This window comes from Eleutherodactylus coqui, chromosome 9 (assembly GCF_035609145.1).
Source record: "Eleutherodactylus coqui strain aEleCoq1 chromosome 9, aEleCoq1.hap1, whole genome shotgun sequence".
NCBI lineage: Eukaryota > Metazoa > Chordata > Amphibia > Anura > Eleutherodactylidae > Eleutherodactylus > Eleutherodactylus coqui.
This window is the reverse complement of record NC_089845.1, coordinates 36,424,603-36,452,416: the sequence shown is the minus strand read 5'-3', so window position 1 is coordinate 36,452,416 and position 27,814 is coordinate 36,424,603. Positions and strand designations below refer to the sequence as shown.

Below are 27,814 nucleotides of genomic sequence, written 5' to 3'. Positions count from 1 at the left end.
AGGTCAAGATGAGCACCTAATAAGGATGCCGCGTCCGATACCAGCTTTTAGCACTTCCCATCATTGATGAGGTGTGCTAAACACTGAAAAATAGAACAGACTCCGCTGGAAAGCACCGCAATCGAGTGCCTGCCTGAGAGACTCCATTGAAAACAATGGGTGCATTATACCGCTCATGCTGAGGTGGCGCACGTCTGCCCTCCTGTATCTGTAAGTATATGGCTGTTTTCAGTGATCTCCCATCTGTTTTTACATTTCCCTTTCAGTGATACTTTATTTATATGAGTGTAGGCACTCACAATAAGCGAGGAGCCTTGTCATGGCTTGTGAGCGCAAGTGTTTTGGCCAAAATATCATCTAATACCTCAGTTATTCACATGCAGTGCAGCTTTTAAACACTGGGGGACTCTGGGGTGCCAGTACCAATGTGGTTCATCCTTGGGGTGCGGGGCAGCCCACCAGATAGATATATATAGACGCACTAATAGGTTGCTAGCCTGCAAGGTGCACTACATGTACCAGAAGGTCTGACACCCTGTATTTACTACTGTGTGAGAGTATACACTAGGCAGCCACCCCCTCTATATTAGGAGGTTGTGTGAGTGGCTGTCTCATCGGTGTCCTCCACAGGTGTATTTGGCTCCCTCATTTGGTATTTTGGCTGTCTGCATGCTGAGGTGGTGCACATGTCTGCGCTCCTGTATCTATAAGTATATGGCCGTTTTCGGTGATTGCAACATCTTACAAAGGCTACAGGGGCTTCTTTTATGGATCAGACCTTTGTCACACCCAACCGTGCATTGGCCTCTGATGCTTCCTTGCGCTCTTCAACACCATGGCTACACAACTAGACAACACTTCATATGAGACAACATGTCCTCTCATTCATCCACTGACGAACAAGTCCTGCCGAGCACGATAAGCAGTGCTGTACACCCTCCAATGGTCACTGGGTTTGGGTTAAAAAAAAACACACGTCTGCATGGGCCATGGCAGAGACTGTTACAAACATCTAACTATACAGTTAAGCATAAGTGATATAAGCTTTACTTTGTGGCCACTGATTGGCCGCAGCAGTCACTTGCTTCTGCCCAGCCATCTATCGGTAAGCTGGAAAATGAAATTCGGGAACCCGGACTTTAAGACTTTGCATATAAGCTGAAACGCGTACTCCGCATTTTGGATTTTGATCTTTGTAACAAGCACTGAATAAAGGCATATAGGATTTCTTCATAAAGTCTGGGCTCCCGAATTTCATTTTCCTGTATCTACAAACCACTGAGGATCAAGTGGATCTGGACTAGAAGATTTCCTAGGCAACTGAGACTGTTGCAAACAAAGCCGGCACTGACAACATACAAGGTGAGAGCTTTTTCCTTGTTCACTATCCGTAAGCTGGTACTGGGGTAGTGTGAGCCGCTCAGCTCTGCTTCGGGGGTCCGAGGAGAGGTATGGTCTATTCCTTATTTTATAATGGGCTTGGCTGCCGGCCAATACTCTGACACCTGTTTACTATGCACATTATCATTAAAGACCTTGTGCTTGCTACGCTAGTATCTATGACCCTTTCCAAGCTATGAAATGTATGGCGCTGCCTGTATGTAGAGAAGAGGCCACAGTGCTTACACCTCTTCATAGAGCTGATAAATGGAGGTCCGGGGATAGGAATCCCACTGATCAGACATTGATGATCTACTCAATCCTTCCAAAATCCCTACTATATTGATGGATAATATGGGAATAATTGTCCTTCCTCTTCTGCCTTTACTTATTTATGCATTATCTTACAGAAAAACAAACATTTACCAAATCTCTTCCCTTGAATGACACCAACGACTCCCCTTGACAGGCACCAGGGAATCCACATAGGGGCTCTGTGTGTATAAGAATGGATGGCAGATTACTGGGATACTTGGGAAAGTCACAGCAAACACCAATAGAATTTTTTGGTGCAAACAGTGTTATTACTGTAATTTTCACTTTATAAGACACACTTTTCTTACCCCCCAAGTGGGGGATAAGTCACTGCGTCTTATAAAGCAAATGTGGCAAAATTCATTGCAGCTCACTAAATCGCGGTCATGCAAACAAACTGGCGATCACGTAAACATATGTGCGACCAGTTCTCTCTCCTCCCCACTGCCGCTGATTGGTGGTGAGCACCGGTGAGAACTGCTGCTTCCCCGTCTCCACCAATCTGCTTCTTCCCTTCCTTCTGCCGAACAAGCGCCGCTGTAACACGGAGTTCCAGTGTTTCAGACCTCTGCTGCTCCGTCACCCGATACGATCCCCTGCACTGTCCCTAAAACGGGGGCGCGTCTCATCTGGTGCGTCCTATAAAGCGAAAAATAAGGTAATTTTTTTTATTTATACAGACCTTCTGCTTCCAGTTCCGTAGATTGTTGAAGTAGTTTGGTGAACTGCTGATCGGTGGGGGGCCCTTGCTGATGACTAGAGATGAGCCAAGGGGAGATCTCTCTCCCCCCGCTCACTCCCGCAACACAGCACTCACCCCCGCCAGCACCCGAATCTTTGCAGGCGAGCAGGCAGGTACTCGCTAAGGACGATACTCGCTCGAGTATCTGTCCTTACCGAGTACGCTTGCTCATCTCTACTGATGACCCATCCTCAAGATAGGTAAGTGATGGCGAACCTTTTAGAGAACAAGTGCCCAAACTGAACCCAAAACCAACATATTCATCACAAAGTGCCAACACGTCAGGAGCGGGGCTTATCACGACGTGCAATTTTTACCTCCGTCGTTATGAAAAGGACAGGGCTGTTTCAAAATAGACAGCCTGCAAATTTCTGCTGAGGACATTCTGCAGCATTTCTACCACGTGTAAATATACCCCAGCGGTAACCGTGACATCCCACGGCGGCCCCAGTAGTAATAGCACCACCCCCTTCCCCGAGACCCATATACTTACCCCCTCCTCTGCTCGGCGCTGCTAGTAGCACTGATCCCAGGTGCACACTGATGTCAGTGTGCTGCCGGACACCTCTTCCCCCTGCTCTCGCGGAACCAAGTAGGAGACGTCAGGGGAGGAGGATCCTGGCTGCACACTGACGTCACAGTGTGCGCCGGGATCAGTGCTGGTGAGTAAATGCCGGCAGGGGAGCCGCAGCCCCTGCCGGTATTCACTAACATGGTGAGCGGCCAGCAGGGAGGGCTGTGCATGCCATAGCTTCGCCGCCACTGGGATAGGTCATCAATAGTGCAAAGCTAAGCTGCTCCTTTAACCCTTTCTTTCATTTGACGTACATGTGCGCCATGGCAGAGAAAGGGCTCACGTGAAATGTCATACATTTATAGCATGTAGATGACGAGGGTTCAGGAGGTGAGCCCACGCCATTCACAGTGGGAGCTAACTGTAACTGACAGTCAGGGTCCTGCCACAACGGCGGGTTGCAGAAAATGCCGATCCCCGCTGTTGACTCCATATATGTAGCAACCAATTTGGATTGTGGCCTATCAGTAGTTAAAAGAGGGAAGAAGGTCTTTCTGTGATATCATCGGTCCTCTGCCACCAGGCAATGGTCTCCAGGTAACTAATGGTGAAAGAAATGCATGTGGGGGTAAAAAACACTTATTTTTGCACATTTTTCTTTTTTTGGCAATAAAATGAGTAAAGAAAGATACAGATACAACAAAATCAAAAATGTAACAACCCGTGAAATAAATCTAACACACTTTTATCCCACACAGCAAGTACTATTAAAAAAGCCAAAGTACAGAGTAAATGCTTTTTGTTCATTTTGCGTCTTAAAAATGCAATAAAATTGATCAAAAACATTATGTACCCTGTGGCAACCTGCAGGGTACCCGTTCTCTAGGATCGCCATGTTCTCTACTCAAGAGGGTTGGCACCACACACATAAAAGCTCAGAACCACCGGATTACTTCAAATTCTGGCTTCCACCTGTTTTATTTCACCCCCAGCCAACACATACTGGAACATAATATGATTTCAGTGTTTCCAACCCCACTCAGGGTGTCCTCCTCTGTCAGACCCGCGCCGGACCGCAGCCTCTGACTCTAGCTTTCAGCCTGGGACTGTATGTGTCTGGAAATATTACCTCCTCCAGACATACCCGCACAGCCATTCCTGCTGATTAACACACCTTCCAGTGACAGAAGGCCTGTTTACAGCCCCCTGCAGGCCATTCTGTGCACCGCCTTGCCACAACCCCAAAGCAGTACCAATAAAACCTACAGTTCGATGCATAAAAACAAGCACTCATACAGATCTGTCCATGGAAAAATAAAAAAGTCAGCATGCCATTAGTGAATGTCATTAAAAATGGCAGAATTTATGTGTTCTTCCATCCAGCCACCCCCAAAAATGTAAGTATTTTTGGTGGCCATTTACTGTCCTCAGTTTACTTTATCAATAGCTGATCGATGGAAGTCTGCCGCCTGGGATCCCCGCCCATTAGCTTATCCTCTGGCTGTTGTCCGTCTGTGGTCAGAGCCAGAAGTGTAACAGAAAGGCTTCGCTCCTACTGAGATTAATGGGGGTGATGCCTTCCTTTACACTTCCAGCTCCTGATTCTGGTCATTGCCCAAAGTGTAACAGAACGCATCGCTCCCGTTGCAATGCCTGCGGACGTCTAGCTTGCTGCACCAACAGCGACCAGAGTATGGGCTGATCGGTAGTGATCACGGGAGGCAGACCGTCGCCGACCAACTGAGGTTAGATCATCCATAGTAAATACCCAGAACACACCTTTAATAAAAGTTATCTAATCCATTATATTCACCCCAAAATAGCACCAATAAAAACAGCTCACCGCACAATAAACAAACTCTCACAAAAGAGTTATGGCGTCTGAATAGTGGGTATGAAAAAAAAAAAAAAATGTTGCACTTTTAAAGGGGTTACCCCACTATTATAAAAAGTGAACAGCCGGGCATCACATAGAATAACAAAAGAGACAACACTCCCCTCTCTCCAGCGCCCCTGGGGGACAGCTGAGCGGCTCGGCTCCCGGGATGTCTGGTGGAAGGCAGGTGACTGAGGACGGGTATTGGCCGTTTTTTATTCTGTGATGCCCAAAAGTTATTTTTTAACTTTATAGTGGGACAACCCCTTTAAGTACCAAGAAGGGCTGTGTCCTTAAAGGGATTCTGTCACACCCCTACAGTGCCATAGCCTTTTTTACACTCACCCGATCCCTGGATCCAGTAGTGTCTCGCGGTGCACAAAAATCGGACTCTTTTCTGAGTCCCGTGCGCGTGCTCCCATAAACCTGTACAGGAGAGCACAGGACTCTTCAAAAAGAGTCAGATTTCCGTGCTGCGCACCGACTTCAGAGCGGGAAGCGCTGGATCGGTAACAGTAGGATGTAACACGCAGTGAGGGGGCGCTGCCTCCTGCCCATTGGGAGGTTTATACGAGAACCTGTTTCTGTCGCTATATTGGAGGCAGCAAACACTCCGTACCAAGATGTAGAATGTAGTGGAAGAAGTTTATGTTAACCCCTTAGTGACGGCCAAGACGCCTTCTTACTGAACTCACTAATGGGCTTTAAACCTGTACATACATTCTTTAAAGATAGTGGCTTGGCTGACTACTGACAGCCCGGCTCCTGCTCTAACCGCAGCTGTCGAGAAACCTCCGATCCTGACAGTTTAACCCCTTACATGCCACAATGAATAGCAACTGCAGCCTGTAAGCAGATGACGGCACTCTGTCACTCATCAGTACCCCACATCGCGATTGCAAGGTATCAATGAGTTCGCATGGCAGACAAAGGCCTGACAAAGACCTCCGCGTGAGCCGTGCAGCCGTCAGAGTCTAATGGACTGCTGTTATAGGCTTAGTAGGATGCACTACATAAGTAATGCAGTGTAGTATCCTAGCGATCACATCTTCAAGTCCCCTTGAGGAACTAGGGGTGTTTTCACATCTGTGTCGGGCGTTCCGGTTTCCTGCTCCATTCGGAGAACAGGAAAGGGGAATTCCCCCGGCCAAACGGGTCCGTCGTATCACGGAAGTGAACTGCGCCAAACGGACCTCCTAGACTATAATGGGATCTGTTCGGCTGCCCCGCATTTTAGCGGATGGAAAAGCTCTGCATGCAGCGCTTTTTCTTCTGGTATTTTGCGCTGCATCTGCTTCCAGCGAAGACGTGAAACCACCCTAAAAAATAGTGTAAGAAAATTCAATAAAGTTTTATTTCTAAAAAATATTTTTTTAATTTTTCCACTACAAAAAACAAAAATGTGTAAAATATTAGCAATATTTTTTTTAAAGCAGCAGGTAATACGTATTACCGCGGTCGCCATGGCCCAAACCATGAAAATAATTTTATTGATTGCTGTAAAAAAAAAAAAAATTTTTAAGTAATGCAAAAATTGGATTTTTTTTTGTTTGCATCCCCCCAGAAAAACTTAATAAAAAGCAACCCAGCCGTCGCCCGTAGCTCAAAGGGTACCAATAAAAACTACAAGTCTTCCTGCAAAACACAAGACCTCCATACATCCATGGTAGGAAGACAGGAATGTTTCGGGTCTGTGAATGCCGCGTTGTGGGCAGTCGGGTGTCTTTAAAAACATGTTTTTATTGTGCAAAAGTAGTAAAAAAAATCCCTCACAACCCCGTATGGCAGCGATCAGGTAGGAAGGGGATCGGCTTAGCTTACTGAATAGCGAACTAAACCCAAAACAATGGTGGGATCTCTGAACCTTCCCCTCTGCCCCCAACAGATGGAATAAAGGTCCCCGGGGGCCAATATACACCCTCCTAAAACACCAAGGACGACCCGCACATGGCCGGCAGTTAGTTGTGGTTCTTGCAATGCGAGCATAAAGATCACTTAGAGCGTAAGGCCTCCTTCCCACGAGCGTGACGGGCTCCGCCGCGTAATATTACGCTGTGAAGCCCGTCACGGCGCCCCCCAGAGCCCCTATACTTACCTGCGGGAGATAGCGTGAAATCGCTTCCCCGCCCACCGCCGCCGCGTCACCGCCCACCGCCGCCGCGTCACCGAGCGTGTCACGTGACGCGGCCGGCCGTGTCACGTGACGCGGCCGGCCGCGTCATATGGCGTCATATGACGCGCGGCGGTGGGCGGGAAAGCGTTTTTTCACGCTATCTCCCGCTGGTTACAGCGGGAGATAGCGTGAACGGACGGCTTCCATTGACTTCAATGGAAGCCGTCAGTGCGTACAGCCCGTCCTCACCCGCAGAAAATAGAGCATGCTGCGGGTGACGACGGGAGAAATCGCGGTGCGTAATTCCGCGGTGGAATTACGCATCGTGAGCATTGTGCTATTAGGTTCAATAGAATTACGCGGCGGAAATCCGTTCGTGGGAAGGAGGCCTAAGGCCTCCTTCCCACGAGCGTGACGGGCTCTGCAGCGTAATATTCCGCTGCGAAGCCCGTCACGGCGCCCCCCAGAGCCCCTATACTTACCTGCGGGAGATAGCGTGAAATCGCTTCCCCGCCCACCGCCGCGCGTCACCGCGCGTCACCGCCCACCGCCCTCGCGTCACCAGCCGTGTCACGTGCACGGCCGGCCGTGTCACGTGACGCGGCCGGACCGCGTCATTTGGCGTCATATGACGCTCGGCGGTGGGCGGGAAAGCGTTTTTTCACGCTATCTCCCGCTGGTTACAGCGGGAGATAGCGTGAATGGACGGCTTCCATTGACTGCAATGGAAGCCGTCAGTGCGTACAGCCCGTCCTCACCCGCAGAAAATAGAGCATGCTGCGGGTGAGGACGGGAGAAATCGCGGTGCGTAATTCCGCGGTGGAATTACGCATCGTGAGCATTGTGCTATTAGGTTCAATAGAACCTAATAGCTGCGGGCAACGCAGCGGATTTTCGCCGCGAATTACGCGGCGGAAATCCGTTCGTGGGAAGGAGGCCTAAGTCTGTTCACTGAGGGGTTAATGGGGACAAACTGGCAGCTGATGGGTTCCGCTACAACCCAAACAACCAATCACTATGACTCAGCCAACCCAAACAACCAATCACTATGACTCAGCCAACCCAAACAACCAATCACTATGACTCAGCCAACCCAAACAACCAATCAGGTTGTGACTCGAGCAGAAGTGTTGTGGAATATAAATATACGCATCCAGCTGCGACAGATTCCGCCATAACATTACTGCGGCACGCCCCCGTCTGTATTACGTCACTGAGAACCCACCAATCACATGATTCTTTGCAGATGTCCGTCGAGAGGTCAGCGGCGCGCAGGAAGTGACGTTGCATCACTTCCGGGTTAGTAGCTGATAGAGACGGAAGCGCGGGCAGAGCTGTGTGAGTCCGAGAGTGTAATACCTATAACGTGCATGTCCTGCCGGCATGCCCTGTGGCGAGGGAGCGTAAGAGGTGTCTGTCACTGCACAGGTGCTCCTTCCTCCTCGCCCTGTACTGGCATTGTATGGGTGACGTGCCCCCTCCGGAGGTACATGGGGGTCCCAGCTGGAGGTGCCCCTTCTCCCTCACTCTGTACTGGAGTTGTAGGGGTGATTTGCCCCTTCTGGGGGTCCCAGCTGGAGGTGTGCCTTCTCCCTTGCCCTGTACTGCAATTGTATGGGTGATGTGCCAGCTCTAGGGGTACATGGGAATCCCAGCTGGAGGTGCCCCTTCTCCCTCGCCCTGTACTGGAGTTGTATGGGTGATGTGCCAGCTCCAGGGGTACATGGGAATCCCAGCTGGAGGTGCCCCTTCTCCCTCGCTCTGTACTGGAGTTGTAGGGGTGATGTGCCCGCACCGGAGGTACATGGGGGTCCCAGCTGGAGGTGCCCCTTCTCCCTCGCTCTGTACTGGAGTTGTAGGGGTGATGTGCCCGCACCGGAGGTACATGGGGGTCCCAGCTGGAGGTGCCCCTTCTCCCTCACTCTGTACTGGAGTTGTAGGGGTGATGTGCCAGCACCGGAGGTACATGGGGGTCCCAGCTGGAGGTGCCCCTTCTCCCTCACTCTGTACTGGAGTTGTAGGGGTGATGTGCCCGCACCGGAGGTACATGGGGGTCCCAGCTGGAGGTGCCCCTTTTCCCTCGCCCTGTACTGGAGTTGTAGGGGTGATGTGCCCGCACCGGAGGTACATGGGGGTCCCAGCTGGAGGTGCCCCTTCTCCCTCGCTCTGTACTGGAGTTGTAGGGGTGATGTGCCCGCACCGGAGGTACATGGGGGTCCCAGCTGGAGGTGCCCCTTCTCCCTCACTCTGTACTGGAGTTGTAGGGGTGATGTGCCCGCACCGGAGGTACATGGGGGTCCCAGCTGGAGGTGCCCCTTCTCCCTCGCCCTGTACTGGAGTTGTAGGGGTGATGTGCCCGCACCGGAGGTACATGGGGGTCCCAGCTGGAGGTGCCCCTTCTCCCTCGCTCTGTACTGGAGTTGTAGGGGTGATGTGCCCGCACCGGAGGTACATGGGGGTCCCAGCTGGAGGTGCCCCTTCTCCCTCACTCTGTACTGGAGTTGTAGGGGTGATGTGCCCGCACCGGAGGTACATGGGGGTCCCAGCTGGAGGTGCCCCTTCTCCCTGAACTGGAGTTGTACAGTGTTGGGGTATGTATGAAGGGAGATCACTGGGTGATCTCCCTCCATACAATGCGAATGCTGGCTGTTTCTTACAGCCGACACCTGGTGGCAACAGCTCTGATTAGCCGCGTGGCTTATTTGAGTTGTTAACCCCATATATGCGGTTGTTAATTCTGACAGCTGCATATAAGTTCCTCACAATGAGATCACAGGTGTCTGTTTGGGTGTCATGGCAGCCAGGGGCCTTCTAAAAGGCCCCAGGACTGTCATGGCAGAATGCCTATCAAACAGTCCCCATGGGGGATTGCCCATATATGGATATTGTGAATGGCGAATCCTGTATTAGGTGATGGTTACAGCTCACCTCTTCTCCCTCCCTGCATAATCGCCTTTGCCTATCTCAGATAGCATGCCCACTATATTCCATAGAAGTCAATGAACATCTCCAGTCTATAGATTTCTATGGCAGCTGTAAACGGTACTACTGTATCTTGTTACCACCGCAATAATGGGTGGAGACCTACACTGAGAGCTTAGGGTTAGGGTACGCCTCCAAAGGTCCTCATTGGCTGCTTGCAGGAAGGTCCTAACAGCGTGGGGATGTAGTTATGGCTGGGATGGAGGGTTAGGGTTAGTTTGAGTGTTAGGCCGCCTGCAGACGGCCGGGTCGGATCCAGCTGCGAGAATTCTTGCAGCGGGACCCGCCCCAGCGTCTGCAGAGAACTCACCTGCTCCCGCGGCCCCGGCTCTTTCATGTGCCGGCACATGCGCAGAGCGGAGCCGGCGGCCGGGGAGTGACGTTTCTGTGCGGGGCTCATACCGCGATTTGTTTGCCGCGCAAGATTTTGCAAGGCCAAATCGCGGCCGTCTGCATAGGATCGCGTTTGTTAACGCAATTGTATGGCAGCTTCCAAGGGCGGAAATTCCGTGGGAAATCCCTCTGCAGAATTTCTGCCCGTCTGCAGGCGGCCTAAGGCTTACATTATTAGCTGTACGGCCGCAGTAACATCAAAGTATTCACAGCAAATAATGTAAGTCTTAGAAACTAACCGTAACCCTCCATCCCAGCAATAAATCATTGCCCACTCCGGGAGCGGAGGTGGGAGACTGCCAACGGGGCCGGTAAGGGGAGAGGAGGTGGGAGACTGCTGCCGGGATGAGAGTGACAACGGGGTGGCCAGTTAGGGAAGTGGAGGTGGGAAACTGCCGTCAGGGAGACTAACAGCAGGGCCGGTAAGGTGAGTGGAGGTGGGAAACTGCCGCTGGGACGAGAGTGACAGTGTGGCCGATAAGGGGAGAGGAGGTGGGAGACTGCCGCCGGGACGAGAGTGACAGTGGGGCCGATAAGGGGAGAGGAGGTGGGAGACTGCCACCGGGACGAGAGTGACAGCGGTGCCGATAAGGGGAGAGGAGGTGGGAAACTGCCGCTGGGACGAGAGTGACAGTGTGGCCGATAAGGGGAGAGGAGGTGGGAGACTGCCGCCGGGACGAGAGTGACAGTGGGGCCGATAAGGGGAGAGGAGGTGGGAGACTGCCACCGGGACGAGAGTGACAGCGGGGTCGGTAAAGGGAGCAGAGGTGGGAGACTGCCGCTGAGACGAGAGTGACAGCGGGGCCGATAAGGAGAGTGGAGGTGGGAGACTTCCACTGGGACGAGAGTGACAGCGGTGCCGATAAGGGGAGCGGAGGTGGGAAACTGCCACTGGGACGAGAGTGACAGCGGGGCCGATAAGGGGCGATGCAGTCACAGCAGCGCTGCTGGGAGGGCACAGTCGGCGGCTACAGTCGGAGGGGGAGGGGGGGGGGCAGGAGCAGCACCGCCGCAGCAGCACACGCACATCTGCAGCTTGTGTGAAAGGCAGCGGGACACTCTCATCGGAGACCGGAGTGTTGTGTGCCAGGACCTGTGAGGCTGAGGAAAGGGAGCCAGCTGTGCAGCCAATCAGGAACAGGGGGCATCACCAGCCTGTCAATCTTGTCTCCACTACTACTTCTGGTGGTGACAAGATACAATAGCGCCGCTGTAAACTACAGCTCAGACAAGATGGCCAGTAGTAAAAAAAAAGATATATATATAAAAAGATGATGCATTCTGTTTAAATGGTCACCATGCTTTGGGACAACTTATGTTTATGTGATTGTTCAATCTTTTTATTAAGGTTTTTTATGAAACAGACAAACATATCAGGGCTCACAGAACCTCAAAAATATAATAAGTAGCATACATAATGGCTAAACCGTTATAACTTCCACATCCTGCAGGACAGCGTATGATATACCATCAAAGCAAGTTTAAGCTTAACTTATCATCTGTCTTATGTTTATGTGATAACAAAAGTGTAAATCACTTTACATAAAATTATGTTTTTGCTCTGAAAAATCTCTTTAAGCTACTGTACACTAGGGGCCTCCCTTCTAATTTGCTGTCCACTGCCTGTTATCTAGTAATGGGCATGGAGACGGAACACAGAAATTGGAAGATGGTGATGTCTTGTGCTGCCCATAGGAGTCTGTGGAAGGAAGGGGGGAGGGGCAGGAAGGAAACGGAAGCAGATACTTATGCAGATGCTGTGGGGTTTAACTGGTTAGTGATTTACAGCTACTGAAATCACATCTACACTGCTCGAGTGTCCTCCATGTCAAGGATACAGAGAGTTATGGAGCAGAATCTGCTGGTTTCTCCATGTTTAGTTAATGGGAAACTTGATATCAGCAGTATCCGCACCGGCTCGGGGTAAACTGAATATTAGCGACGACCAAAGAAAAGTTACAGCTGGAAATATTAACTTGTTTGGGGTGTCTCAAAATATCACAACTACAAGTTAAGTGCCTATTGTGTTTAATGTCTGAGCGTTCTTAATAAATGACAGTTTAAAGAGCCTCTGCACTTTCTGAAAACTTTTGACATGTCCTAGAGGCATGTCAGGAGTATTAATCAGTGGGGGTCCTGCTGCTGAGACCCCTCACCCCCCAATTACTAGAACGAGGGGGCTGTAGCATTCACCCGAGCCTATGCTGCTTCCCTCCTCATAGGTATATGCAGAAGCTTCCTATGGAGCCCGACAGTCGTCCCAGCCTTTACACAGGAGCGGTCATTGCTCAGTAAATGGAGGCGGAGCGGCCAGGGATTGTTGCACTCGCCCGCCTCCATTCACAGCAAACAGGCCATCGTTTATAGACGAACATATGCCTGTTTTCATGGCCGATCTTTGTTTGTGCAGGAATTAACCCTTTCCAATCCAATGCCGGGGCTGTCCCGACATCATCATTTTCCTCTATAGCTCTGATGTCGGGACAGACCCGACATGCTGTTTCTGCACTGCTTTCTCCCCCACTCTGTTGCTGGAGGCCACCCGACACACTTATGTGAGTAAGTGAGCTGGAAAAAGCACTGGACAGCGCTGGATTCTTCATTTACTGAATGCCAGATGTTCCTTCTCCTCTGCTGCCGTGTATTCTCCGACAATACAGGAGGGGTGAAAGAACATGAGTGCAGTCAGTAAATGAAGAATTGAGCGCTGTCCAGTGCTGTTTCCAGCTCACTTACTCACATAAGTGTGTCGGGTGGCCTCCGGCAGCAGAGCAGGGGAGGAAGCACATGGGGGCATTCACTATCAGCACTGATCAGCGCTGGGCTCTTCATTTACTGAATGCCTCCACGTGCTTTTTCCCTTCCCTATTACCGAGAATACACGGCAGCAGAGCAGGGGAGAAAGAACCTCTGGCATTCAGTAAATGAAATATCCAGCGCTGATCAGTGCTGTTTCCAGCTCACTTACTCACATAAAAGTGTGTGGGGTGCCCTTCAGCAGCAGAGCGGGGGAGAAAGCACATGGGGGAATTCAGTAAATGCAGAATCCAGCGGTGATTGCGGTTTCCAGTTCACTAACTCACATAAGTGTGTCGGGTAGGCTCCAGCAGCAGAGTGGGGAAGGAAGCACATAGGGGCATTCACTAAATGCAGAATCCAGCACTGATCAGCGCTGGATTCTTCATTTACTGAATGACAGATGTTCTTTCTTCCCCCGCTCTGCTGCCAGAGCCTACCCGACACTTACACGATGCTTTCCCACACAAAATAAATTGGAGCTGGGGAAAATGCACGTGGCAAAAAAATTGGATTGGAAAGGGTTAAAAAAAAAATCGGACCGCTGAACGAATTCTCTTTTCCTCTTCGAGCATTTACACTGAACGATTATTAGATTCCTGTGATCTAGCAGGAATCTACCGTGTTTCCCTGAAAATAAGACAGTGTCTTATATTAATTTCTGTTCAAAAAGGCTTAACTTTTTTACATGTATAGCTGCCTGGACACTATTTAAATTGACTTTTTTAATTAACTGTTAGCAGGGCTTAGTTTTCGAGTAGGGCTTATATTTCAAGCATCCCCAAAGTCTGAAAAATCATTTTGCATCCTCAAAAATTCTGGAAAATCATGCTATGTCTTATTTTCAGGGAAACAAGGTAAATACTAGTAGTTCGGTGTTACAGGGCCCTTAAACTAAAAATCCCTCTTCTATTGTAGCGTTGGCACAAACGTTCTACGTGTATCTTAACGTGATGTTTTTCTCTGCAGATATCCACAGCCGGTGATCTATGACCACAACGGCGAAAATGCAGGTTTGGAAAATGTGTGATGTTTTATGAGTCTGTAGAAAGGCCTGAAAAAGATTGCTAAAAATTAATCGTCTCCCTCAACAATATGCAAAACACCTAAATTCTGTGCACAAGCCGATTTCTCAGTTTTTGGATTTTAGGTTCATATTCCATGTTTTCTAGTATATCCCGTATTTTACAGATTTTCAGATGGAACACACAACGGAGCCATTGCCTTTAAAGAGGCAAATTAGTTCAGAGGTGCAAAGCTCTGGACGCCGCTTGATCTGGTTCCTGTCTTTTTCGAAGGACGGAATAGCATAGCCCACTACAGGGTGAAACATCATTATAAGTTTGCATCTTTGGATTTGTTTACCTTTATTAAAGTCAATTGGTCTGTGCGTATACCATTTTAGTGTATCCAGACGGAAGCCCCTGCTGGAAAGCACAACGGAGAGCTGTAAGACCATGTGAATTTACTTTTACATGGACCGATTATCGCCCGAATCCTCACTGGATATAGTAATTTCAGGCTATAGTTGTCCCGTTTACATGTAGCCACCGACAGGGCAGAGTGACAAATCGCTCACCTGTCAGTTGCTTGGCTTTTGGCTCCTCTATGAACGACTGCCGTTTGCAGTGAATGGAGGCGGGTGGCCGGAGCAATCTCCAACCCGCTGCACCAAGATTTTCTGACCCGCTCTGCTAGAGTCTCTGCATGACTGTCGCTACTGTGTGAAAGCACAGGAGTGATAGTCTGGGGGACAGTTGGCAGGCGCCCACGTGCCGGACAGTCTGGGGGACGACTGGCAGGCGCCCACGTGCCGGACAGTCTGGGGGACGGCTGGCAGGCGCCCACGTGCCGGACAGTCTTGGGGGACGGCTGGCAGGCGCCCACGTGCCGGACAGTCTGGGGGGCGGCTGGCAGGCGGCCACGTGCCGGACAGTCTGGGGGACGGCTGGCAGGCGCCCACGTGCCGGACAGCCTGGGGGACGGCTGGCAGGCGCCCACGTGCCGGACAGCCTGGGGGACGGCTGGCAGGCGCCCACGTGCCGGACAGCCTGGGGGACGGCTGGCAGGCGCCCACGTGCCGGACAGCCTGGGGGACGGCTGCCTGGCAGGCGCCTGGCAGCCTGGGGGGTGGCTGGCAGGCGGACGCCTAAAGAGCTGACAGAAATTGAATGCCTTTTGAGGGATGCACTTTTTAAAGTGGCATCATTTATGGGGGTTTCTAATATGTTGGCCTCTTAATTCACTTCAGAACTGAATTGGTACCTTTAAAGAAAAAAAAAAAAATTTTGGATGTTTTAATCAAAATGATAAAAGTAGCTACTATAATTACACACTGTCTGGCGTCCAAAATAAAAGAGCGCTTTCAAAATGGTACCAACGTACCGTTAATGTTATTTATTAACTATTTTGCATTAGGGGTTATCCAGCCTTTCAAAATTGATGATCGGACCTCAGGATATCCCAGCAATATCGGAGCGGTGGGAGTCCATCGCTTGGGGTCCCTGCCGATCAGCTGATTGAAGGCACCACAGTGCTCGTGAGCGCTGCAGCTTCTTCAGGGTTTACAGCTCAGCCCAAGGCATATTGTTCATAGCGGCCGCTTTAAGTTCCACGGGCTTGTTCTAGTCACTTCAATGGGACAAGCTTGTAGTAGTGCGAATGGCCCCTATAAATAATATGGCATTCAGAATGTGAACAGGATTGTACTCGGATGTAAACACTGAAGGAGCCGTAGCACTCCCATGAGCGCAGCAGACCCTTCATTCTGCTGACTGCCGGGGGTCCTGAGCAGCTGACCCTCACTCATCAGCGATGGGCCCCCACCAATCTGAGGGTAGGTCATCAAATTCTGAAGGCTGGATAATCCTTTTAAATCAAATGTTGATGTACCCAATACACAAGTTTTTGGTAAATTAAAATGCGTGTGGCTCATATCCAGCGAGAGAAAGCTTTGTGTCCTGCCAGTCGACGATAACTCTTAGGCCACCTGTCCACGGGCAGTGTGATATACCGCTACGGATTGCCGCTGCTGGGGAACACTTAGGTTCATCACAGAAAATCGCAATGACTATCGTAATTCACTGCGTTACCCATGTGCAGATTATGGCCACGGGTAACGCAGTGAAATATCTCTCGTGGACAAGAGTCCTAAGCCACTATCTACTGTCAGCAGCTTATGAGGGATCGAATATTATGACTGCAGATGTAGAGGAACTGTATACTAATGCAGCCACAACCCTTGTATGCACAGTCTAACAGAGCGCCTCTCTCCGCAGAATCCTGAACCCGGCAACCGAAGTCCTAGTCCTCCACCAACCACAGCCGACAAAATCCAGGTTAGAAAGATGTGTCCTCTTTTGTGGCTCTGCAGAAAAAAGTGTTTGGATTGTAGTATTTTCATTAAAAGGGTTTTGCAGAACTGTAATATTGTAGAGATGGGTTGGTGAAGCGCGTCTAAGCTGCAAAAATCTATAAAAACCGGAAATCTTTTGCGTTTGTTGTAATTGTTAAAAAGAGGCAACTCCCTCATTTATGTATAAATGTTCCAGAGAAGGGACTCCATCGCCATCAGTATTGTGTCCGGGAGATCCAACAGTTGTGCTAGAGACCTATTTCTGTAAAGTCTCGAGAGCGCTACCTCTGTCCCCCTATTCCCCATCACCAGATCTGGGTGGCTAGTCTATAGCTAATTATTGCTTAGTCTATGAGTCCGGGTGTTTCATTACGCACAAAGGGATATTTCTGATAGGAAGTGTATCAGCCGGGGGTCGGCATTTGGCAGGGGGTCTTCAGAAAGCCAGAATCGTATCCATCGTTATTGACTTGCTACATAATAAAAATTTACAATCCAGAAGGGCCGTACCGCCATGTCTGTGGGACACCGCAGGCTTTCTAGATGCAATTTGGCGTCAGACTTCCCCACACATACTAAGGAGTTCACTGTGATGAAGAAGTTTAGTGCTCCTGCCGCATCTGTGTTCTAGACTGGACAAGAAGTTTGGAAGTATTGTCATTCTAACTACATTCTCCCCGATACAGGAGGGGCACCCAGACTTTACATTTAGTTTGTAGAAAAAGAAGTAAGCAATATTCGTGTCATGCCTCTAAATAGGGTCTCTGGAGATATTAATACCAAGGTATTTAAAACTAGACAGTATCTGGAGGTGGCAGATCTCTTCACCCACGGACCGTTCTCGTACCTGTAGCGGCGTAGATGTAGCTTTCTGCCAGTTTATGTGGAGACCAGAGAAATGACCAAAACGATCAATAAGTGAAATGGCCTATGGGAAGGACTTCCTGGGGTTGGATTAAAAAAAAATCATCATGTTGTCCACATAAAGGCTAGTGCTCCCTGGGTGCGATGCCAATACACGATGATTAAGGGTCCTGCTGAACAATTAAAACAAGGGGCTCTATAGCAATCTCAAACAAAAATGGCAAAAGTAGGCAACCCTATTGTGTACCTCCGCTCAAAGCTAAAGGTGTAGAAAGCAATCACCGAGGCTTGGCAACTGGAGTGCCCTACATAATGGAAACCCATCTAATGAAGGAATCAACAAAACCATGCAGCACCTCCAACAGGTGAGGCCATTCAGCAGAGCCGAAGGCCTTAGTGACTTCTGGAGATGCCAAGGTCCAATCACTCTGCCGGCAACATTTGTGTAATCGCCTGGACTCTTAATATTATCAGAGGTAGATCTCCCAGGCATAAAACCTGATGGGTCGGGGTGTACAATGTCATGAATGGTGCAGTTTAGTCAGGATGCCAGGAGTTTGGTTAGAGTCTTATAATCGGAGGTTTAGAGGGGGATGGCCGATGAGAGCCACGCTACTCTGGGCTTTATCAGGATTTAATATCCGTACTATAGCAGCCTTAGAAAATGAGTCCTTCTGCAAATCCCCTCTGATTGCTCATTGATCACATGGCCTGCGAGCGGCTCCGTCCCATTCAAGTGAAAGGGACAGAAGTGGCTGCAGCGTTCACCTGGGGGGCACTGTCCCTGCAATCAGCTGGTTGGCAGGGATTCCCAGCAGTAGACCCCTGCCGATCAACTATTTGTGACCTATCCCAAGGGTATCAGTAGTTTAGTCCTAGAAAAACCCCATTTAAAGATAGCAAAAGACCAATCAAATATCAGTAATCAAGAATTGAAACACATTGGGGCAGATTTACTATTCAAAATACAGATTATGCCAGAAAACTGTTTTGTGATTTGCAACACATTTGTGTTTTTTAGACAGTTTTGGACAGTTTTTAATCTGATCTGAAAAGAGGCATGACCCAAATTGCAGAATTTGCACCACAATTGCTCATAGTAAATTGTGCTGGATGGTAAATCTATTGATTTTATTAGACCGTATTAGTGAATGTGCCCCAATGTGTGTAAGTATACCATGAGGATGTGTCATAGATGTATCTGAGGTCAGACATGCCAGACACATTGTAATCCATTTATATGAGGGATGTTCAGATACAGTGTGGACATCAGCCCGACCTCGTTCCCTCCAAGGAACATCCTGCCATGGAGAAATACCTTCTGAGGAATCTCTTAAATAGGAGGTAAGGTTCAGAACATCTATATAGTGAGAGAGTGCATGTCAGCGATCTTATACCCCCATCTAATACTCTCCCACCCCCAAAATTAAGACACTGTGCTATATTAATTTTTTCCTCAAAAGAGGCACAGGGTCTTATTTTTGGTGGGTACAATAAGCAATACTCAACTAGCCGCCGGCGTCTGTGTCCCTCGCACTGGTCTCCGGCGCTGTGGCAGGCTGTAGTACACAGCGCGGACAGGATTCTCTTCTGGTGACGGGGCTTTGCCCAATCTTTTGGCCACAATCAGCCGGCAGCTCCCAGAGAAAGCTATGGGAGCTGCTGGCAAAGTGAGGGGTAGGGAGTTTAGCAGGGGCTAGCACTGCTAAGCTATGTCAGCTGGCTCTATTTAGCTTATTGACTGATTTCTTCCCGGTCGACGAAATTCCGGGCTGCAGTGTATATACAGTTTCCCCTCAATAATAAGCCCTACCCCTATCTTTGGGGGAAGGGAGGGGGCTTAAAATATAAGCCTTCCCCCAAAAATAAGCCCTATCTACACTAGGTAAAAAAAAAAAAGCAATACTCACCTGGCCACCGACGTCTGTGTCCCTCGTGCTGGTCTTCGGCGCTGTGGCAGGCTGCAGTCCTCAGCGCTGACAGGATTCTCTTCTGGTGACAGGGCTTTGAATATCCCACCTCTGGTAACAGAGCGCTGTGATTGGATTGAGCGCCAGCCAATCACAGCCATTCAGTGATGTCATTCACTGAATGGCTGTAAATGATCGAGCGCCGGCTTTGATTAGCTGGCGCTCGATCCAATCACATCGCTCTCTTATCAGACCGACACAGACGCCGGGGGCTAGGTGAGTAAGTATTTATTTTTTAACCTAGTATAGCTAGGGCTTACTTTCAGAGGAGGGCTTATATATCAAGCCCCATAAAAAATAGGTATAGGGCGTATTATCGGGGGAAACGTGGTAGGACTACTTAGGCGCACTGTAGGGCCTTGTGAGGGTTAGCGCTGTGTGTGGGCACTAATTTCACCAGGGCACTGCGCTGGAATGGGGGCCCCAGTGAGTATAAAAAACAGCTCCCCGGACCCCCGTTCTTTACATTGTGAGGACAGATGCTCTATAAATCCTTGTGCACCTTAGGGCAATGGGCATGGTGAAGGACTTCTATTTTTTTTCATACAAATGTACTTTCTAGTTTAGTTGCACCATTCTCCATCTTCATTTACCAACTGCCAAATAAATGGGTAGCACCCCTTACATTGCCGGAGGCACCTAACTGGCTCACCTCCCTGATGGGTGATGTGGGAAATGTGGAGCGTGCCCACAACACTCGCCCACAGATGTTACTGAGTCGTCCTCAGCATTCATCTTCTTGTGTTGTGTCTGCTGTAAAACAAGTAGTTGAACTGCTTTTCCCAACTTGGCGGAGCAGCGGAAGCAGAACGGCAGTTCCTATAATCATCTGCACTAAATAAAAACTGTGCAGAAAAGTTAGTTACAGCATCCGGTTTAAAAGGTAAAAATGTTCCAAACCCCTGCCATTTACTGTGCAATATAATGAAGAGCGCCCCCTGCCCGCCAGCCGGCGGACCCCCACCATGCAGGTCTTTATGGTTGGTCTTCGATTGTAATTTTCACTGAAAGATTAAAACTTAAATATTTCACTTTCCAGGACGATAATAAAGGCGGTCAGGATACACCCAGCCAGGGGGGCCCGAAACCAAAGTCGACAGGCGAAATCTCATGCTCCGTAAGTTCTCTGGTGTGCGTCTGCCTGGATGCGTGTTAGAATTGGGGCTAATTCACACAACTGTTTGTCCCTGTGGGATCCACTCTACGGGTAGCGTACTGACTCTAGGACATGATATTGCTCAGTTTTGCTCTTTTGAACGAATTTTGACCAATAAATGTTGCGTGTAAATGGGCCTTTAGTCTGTGTGCAGCGCTGTGAGACATGTTAGCGCTATAATACAGAAATATTGAATCCTGCTTTTTAGGGTCTTTCTTTGTGGCTATCAAGATCAGAAGCAAATAGAGATGAGCGAGTATACTCGCTAAAGGCAATTTCTCGAGCGAGCATTGCCTTTGGCGAGTACCTGCCCGCTCGAGACGAAAGGTTCGGGTGCCGGCAGCGGGCGGGGAGCTGCGGGGGAGAGCGGGGTGGAACGGAGGGGAGATCTCTCTCTCTCCCTCTCTCCCCCCTCCCTCCTGCTGACTGCCGCTACTCACCGCTCCCCCGCGCCGGCACCCAAACCTTTCGGCTCGAGCGGGCAGGTACTCGCCAAAGGCAATGCTCGCTCGAGCAATTGCCTTTAGCGAGTATACTCGCTCATCTCTAGAAGCAAATCATGTGTTACCTAGAAACACTGAATAGAGAAACAAACTTGACGGAGGGCCCAAAGTTCAGCACCGTAGGCTTGGAATAGAAAGTTGTATTTTCAAGTAGATTTAGGCCCAACGTCCACAGGCGGATTTCAACAGCGGAATCAGCGTGGGGCACACACACGGAAGATCTGCAATGCAAGCCGCCCATAGGGAAGCATTGGCGCCCGCACATGAATTAGAGCATGCAGATTTGTTTTGTGGATCTTTTGGTCTGGAAAACAAATCGCAGCATGCTCCATTTCAGTGCGGTTCTCGCTGAAGGCAATGGAAGCCATCCGATCCGCAGCTGACACAGATCCCGCGGGAAAGCAGGAGTCTAAAAAAAAATCTCCACTTCGCATTTGCAGCGGTACGCTGGCTAGCGCCTCCGCACACATCCGAAGTGAAGAAAATAGAAGACTTGAATAGGCATGTGGAAGACCCAGACGGGTAAGTGGTGTCCTCGGCCGCTGTCAGGGTCTGATCCCGTCAGGCTCCTGCATGTAGAATCCGAACTGCCAATGGACATTGGTCCTTACTGATTCAGAGAGCGAATAGTTCCCATCTGCACCAGAGCCTGGCACAGAATCCTGGCTGAATGGGTGCAGCACAATGTGCTCTTTTGTCTTTGAGAATGTCAGAAGCCGGACGGACAAAGTTATCGAGGATGGAGTCCATCTGACTTCGTTCATTTCCAGCATATACCGGAAGCCAAAACAGTGTAATCAGCTCTTCCCGGGCAGAGCACAGCGTGCGGTCCGTCTTATCAGCTGTTCTGCTGAATGACTGATTTCAAGCCATACTAAAATCCATCGTTCAGTGGAAAACTGAAATATGGGCACATTTACACGCAACGATTATCGCTCATAAGATGGCTTTTGAGCGATAATAGTTGTCTAAATGGACCTTAATGTGAAAGTTTTTAGAAGGAGGAATATTACAGTCACCTAGCTTGTATTTTTGGTCCCATATCTGAAGGTTTCATTACAATGACCTTTTCACTGAGGCAGGAGCAGTCCAGATCTTATCTACAGAACCTTTTCACTGGTTTGGACTATAAAACATAGCCTTTAATAATGGGATTAAAATACAGACCGAGACTCCCATACATACATCTCACATAATCAGTGGGATTTGGGGTAATTCTCACTTATTCTTGTAATAGAATCGGATTCTATGTGGACTAGATAGAATGTATCGGTTGTGTTAGGTGCCGCTGTAAGTCATCAGGGATCGAAGAGAGTGACTGATCTTATACCTCCCTGAGGCAAAGGGGAGTCTCCGTATAATCTTAGGGCTCCTACACACTTGGGTTTTTGTATCGCTGCGTTTTTTTAACGCAAATGTCAATGGGACTTTCTAATGTTAAAAACGCATCGCAAGTTTGTGCTTTGTGTTTTTTTTTTTTCGTGTGATGCGTTTTTAACATTAGAACGTCGCATTGACATTCGAGTTAAAAAACACAAGTGTGTGGGAGCCCTTAACGGAGAATTTAAACTTAGGCAATAGTTAGGTCTCGGCCCGACGCGTTTCACTCCTAAAAGGAGCTCTTCAGGGGCCAAATGTACCTCACTGAGTAGAATACAGACAATTTCATGACACCATTGTTAATTACTTCTCATCTATCTTAAACCAGTATGAGGTGGTAGAGATTATTAATATGAGAGGCGAGATACTGATCGTATTGCACTGCTAAATATGTCCCTCCGTTATCTGCAGGGTAGATTAATGTTCTGTGCAGGAGAATATTTTGTGTTACCACCTCATTTGGTTTGTAAGTAGCCCCATCTACGTACCATCTCTGCTCAGTGAAAATGTCATTGTAATGAAACCTTCAGATATCTGAGGAAAAATACAGGATAGGTGGATGTAATATTCGTTTTTCTAAAAACTCCACTTTCACATTAAGGCCCATTTAGACAACGATTATTGCTCAAAAGCCATCTTTCAAGTGATAATCGTTGCGTGTAAATGTGTCCGTCTTTCAGTTTTCCGCTGAACGATGGATTTTAGTTTGGCTTGAAATCTGTCATTCAGCAGAACAGCAGATAAGCGGACCGCACGCTGTGCTCTGCCCGGGAAGCGCCGATTACATTGTTTCAGCTCCAAAATATAAAGTAGTGCAGTAATATGCTTGAGGCAGTTGAACCGTTGCTATGCAGTGACTGTATGGATAAGAATAAAGGACTTGTTGTGAGTGATCCCCATCTGTTCTGCAGCTTTGCTGCCGCTCCACTACTTTATATTTGGGACCGCATACACATATAATCTGATTATATTACAAGAATAAGTGAGAATGACCTGATATCCTACTTATGTGAGATGTATGTATGGGAGTCTCTGGCTTTATTTTAATCCCATTATTAAAGGTTCTGTTTTATAACATTACAGGATGATTATAAATACAGGATATATCCTTCCATGGTTACGTTACAGGGTCAGATCCTTGTGCTCTTTAACTAGTTCCTTATAGAACTTTCTGCTCACGTGAAGGAAGTACAAACTGCAAGATTTTCTCCTTTTTACCATAATGCAGAAAGTTTTCTACAACTAAGCCCATCTCCGTTATTGGTGCACACCCCTATGGCTGTTTGTTCACATGTTTTCATTTTTAACTTTTTTTTTTTCTTTCCAGCTCTGCAGCTATACGTGTCATTTATATAGTATCTTCAGGGCACATTTCCGAAGTGTACATAACAAGAAGCCAATCACAAAAGCTCAGGTACCAACGTTTTCACGGCACGGTTTCAATCATGTAATGTTTAACTTCCTTTTTGGTGTGCTGTATCCTTCTAATAATACTAAAGGTGGCCGTACACATAGGCTCAGTCTTGGTTGAAGCTGGCCATTCCTGCAGGACCTGCTGACTAATATTTATGGGCTGTCTCAACTAAGACCCCCCGAAGCAGATCTAGAGGGGATCGAAAGTTCAGGAATGTGTACTGGGGAGTCGCAGGAATATTTGTCAGATGAACAAGCCTTTGATCGTGCGGCTGTCGGCTTTGTATGAACACCTTAACAATATTTCTATAAATGCTCTCGCTGGGAAGGCCTGGATAAATTGGGGAAAAAACAGTTTTTTTCCCCAAAGCCATTTTTTGTGTTCTATGGTTTGAATACCATATTATTTATCATTGGAAAAGAAAACCTTTTTTTTCCCCCATTTTTTTTTTTTCCTCCAGGCCTTCCCATCTTTAGCTTTAAGTCTTTATCTTAACCCCTTAGTGACCACCCCATAGACTTTTTACGTCCTGCTTTAGTGGGCTTTAATCCCCAGGGCCATAAAAACACACTCGCTCTGGGGATTAAAGCTACGTGGACCGTAGACGTGACAGCTTCATACTGTTGGTTACCGGAGGTAGCCAACAACCTGGAGCTGTTATTGCGGGGTGGGGTGACACCTGATGTTGTCTTCTGCACATGTGCGTCTGACGTTAAACGTCGGGGTCGCGCCCCGGGAAATTTAAAGTCCCTCTGCTCCCGGATAGGATGTGTAGCCGAGAGCAGAGAGATATCACCGGGAGCCACTGTATGTAGTTCCTGGTCACACGATCATTTAAAGAAAAAAGAAGTTTACGTTTGCTGTCCCCTCATGGATCATATCCAGAGGGGAGATGAAATTACGTACCTAAGGCCCCCGGATTTATCCGCGGACCTTACCCCGGCTTCTGCGCTCTTGCCTGTTACCAAAATGGCGGACGCACGTACAAAAGCTGCAGATTGCCGGGGTAATTAAAAATTTCCGTGCTCCTGGCTACTAGACGTAGCCTGGAGATTTCACGGTGGTCCTTGGTCATGTGATTGCCATTAGCCAATGGATAACGGCGATCACGTAAAAGTTTTTTTTTTAAAAGTTAAAGTCACGGATCCCGTCTCGGATCCGATCCTTGAGAGGAGGTTAAATTACTTACCCAAGGCATCCGGCGATGTCCCCCAATGAGATCCTTATCCGTGGATTTTTTCTCAGCTTCTGTGCATGCGCCTGTCGTGGAAATGGCGGACGCAAACACCAAAGCTGGGGAGGGCCCAGGAAATATAAAATCTCCTTGCTCCTGGCTACTAAAGGTAGCTGAGAGCCTGGAGCAGTGACCGAGGGTTAAAAACCAATGGGGTTTGAGCCCCGTTGTGCATACGGACATGAGATTAAGACCACAATGGGTATATTTCTGAACACGGGACAAACAGGGGGATCCATTTTGGGGTGCAAATCCTAATTTTCATGTGCACTATTGAAAAAAATCCTGTCTTTAAAATGACATTTGCAAAAATATGACATTTTATTTTTTCTCCTCTAAATTGCATTAATTCTTGAAAAGAAATTGTGGAGTCACAGAATACTCCTGATCTACCCCCCCCCCCCCCCCTCGCCATCCCCTCGGTAAATACATTAAGGGGTGGCGTTTTTTAAATGGGGTCATTTGTGGGGATATCTAGGTAACGGATGTCTAGCAGTGGCTTTCTCCCCGATCGAACGTGTATGGAAGAGGGGACAGGTGAGACCGCTGTTGGCTGCACGAACATACACTCAACCCCCACGTGATATGTATGTCCAGCCCTCTGCTTTATAACAAGCCTGTGGCCTCCAGCTCTCCTCTCACATTGGGTTTAGACTGAAACGCTCCCAGCGCACTGGCTCATGAAAGGGGTTTTCCAGGCAGCGCTCGCCAGGGTATACGGGGGTCAGAGCTGAAGCGCTGCTCCAACCTCTGTGTCGTGGCCAGCGCTCGTAATTGCAGGCACATCTTTCATTGGGAGCTGCACTTGTAATTGCAAGCTGTGGTCCTATTGATTTCAATGAGAGCTGTGCCAGCGACTACACGGGTCGGAGCAACACTTCCGCTCTGACCACCGTGTATCCTGCCAAGTGCTGCTTGGAAAACCCCTTGAATGGGCTAAATACATTGCTGGGGATAGCAAAATATTGCAACGTGTTTACATTACAGGGTTTATTCAGCAGGGACCAACCACCTTTTTACAGTGCGATGGGCACTGCACGTTGGGGTGACCACAACCCGTCCCAGCAGATACCAATGCTAAGGGACGCAACCAGGAATGCCCTGGCTGCTACCACAAGAGGAATGAAGTCCAACATGGCTTTTGTTGAAATTAGTGGGCCTTCCGTGTTGTTGAAAGACACGTTGAGTTTGCCAGAGTGATGCCGTATCATTTTGGCTAATGTCTTTTAACCCTTTTCAATTCATTTTTTGGATTGAGGGCTTCTTAGGAGGCTTGTTGTTTCTGCCGTTATACAACGACACCATCTGCTGGCTAAAGCCGGTAACTACATCATGCGACACGTCGGAGCGGCGCTGGCAGCAGAGCGCCCAGCAAAATACAGTGAGTATACCCTGTCTGACATCTTCTGACATTGGAGCTGTAAAGGCTTCAGTGATTATGTTGGAAGATGTCCGGCAGTGGACAGGGAAGGGTTAAAGTATTGCTGGTTTTGTCAGTTGTGACTTGTGGACTTCTAAGTCTATGCTTCTCTACACATGGTCATTAAAAGCATGTTTCTTGAACTCCCACCTAATATATTACCGGTACACATGGTGGTTTGGTAAGTCTAAACTGTTGGAGTGGGTTCAGTTCTCGTGTGATGAAGGGTCTCGTTGCATTAGTGGACTGTACATTCTGTGTCCATCTACCCCTCCCTCCCCGTCATTAAGCCGTCCATCTGCTCTGACCGTTCATGACCGCCGAGAAGTGAAGCAGGATGGGAGAATCTACAAGGATGAGAAGGTTCCACAGAAGAACTTCATGAGAAAGTAAGAACGTCTTCTGGAAGTGTTCTATTTGTGTAAACGTAATCATCCCTGGAAGCTGGATCCTTCCATGGAAACGTGAAGGTCCCCGAAGTACCATGAAGTGTTGACTAATTCTCAAAAGTTCAGCCGTAGAATTCAGAGATCGTATCTAAAACAGAAATGGATCTGGACGGGCCAACAAACAAAGCTGTCCGCTGCTGGATATCTGGAAATCCCTACTGGAGGGTCATTAAAGAAGGTTGGATCAATATGTGTGATCTTGTCTTGACATATTAGATTGCATCTTCTCAATCCAGAATGGAAGCGTAATACGCAATAAAAGAACGCTGGCGTGAAAGAGCCCTATGAGGATAGGGCGAGGAATATGGAATATGGGGTACCGAAGTTCGAAATTGAGCACAGCACGTTTATTGTTGAGATCTTCTATCCCGCGTAGACACCCTCTACCCCCTAGTGGAATCTATACCCATAGGAGGTTCCTAGCGCACTTCTACGTAGTTGGTGTGAGGTTTGCAGTTCATGTATTGGACCCTTTTATAGGCATTTCATAGAAGTACATCAAAGTTTCCAGAACAGATTAGAACTATAGACCAGATTTGGATGAGGCAGCGTGACACATCAGCAGAACAATTGGTGTAATGAGAACGGGCCATCCTATATCTGCATCTCCTTGGTGTCTGTCTTGGCACAGTATATAGTTCGCGATCGTATTCTCGCACTAAAAAGGGAAATTCCACTAATTGAGCCTGGTTATGTCAGAATTCTGTGTCTGTTTTCTATCACTGGAGATGATATCCTGCTCTTTAAGACGCCCTCTTAAGGCATCCGGATGTCTGTGTTCTCCATGTGGGACTGAACTCTGTTGGGGTGGAGCTCCGCTCACAACGAGCAGTTCCTCCAGTCACCGGTTTGATATTTGATTGATGTTACATTTTCGGGCAGTGGCCATTGCAGAGGACATATAGGGTTGGGTACATCCTCCCCAGGCGATAACCACTGATGTCTGGGGCTTTCTAGA

At 48.6% G+C, this 27,814-nt stretch overlaps 1 protein-coding gene across 1 annotated transcript in view; it reads left to right on the top strand.

The window, feature by feature from the left end:
- Positions 1-8,235: 8,235 nt before the first annotated feature.
- Positions 8,236-27,814, top strand: part of LOC136579000 (uncharacterized) — a 72,679-nt gene continuing 53,100 nt past the window's right edge. Inside the window, exons 1-5 of the mRNA XM_066579242.1 lie at positions 8,236-8,278; positions 14,081-14,124; positions 16,390-16,449; positions 20,340-20,417; positions 23,667-23,753. Of these exons, the coding sequence (XP_066435339.1) occupies positions 14,101-14,124; positions 16,390-16,449; positions 20,340-20,417; positions 23,667-23,753 (249 nt within the window). The 5' untranslated portion in view covers positions 8,236-8,278; positions 14,081-14,100. The remainder of the gene's footprint in view (positions 8,279-14,080; positions 14,125-16,389; positions 16,450-20,339; positions 20,418-23,666; positions 23,754-27,814) is intronic.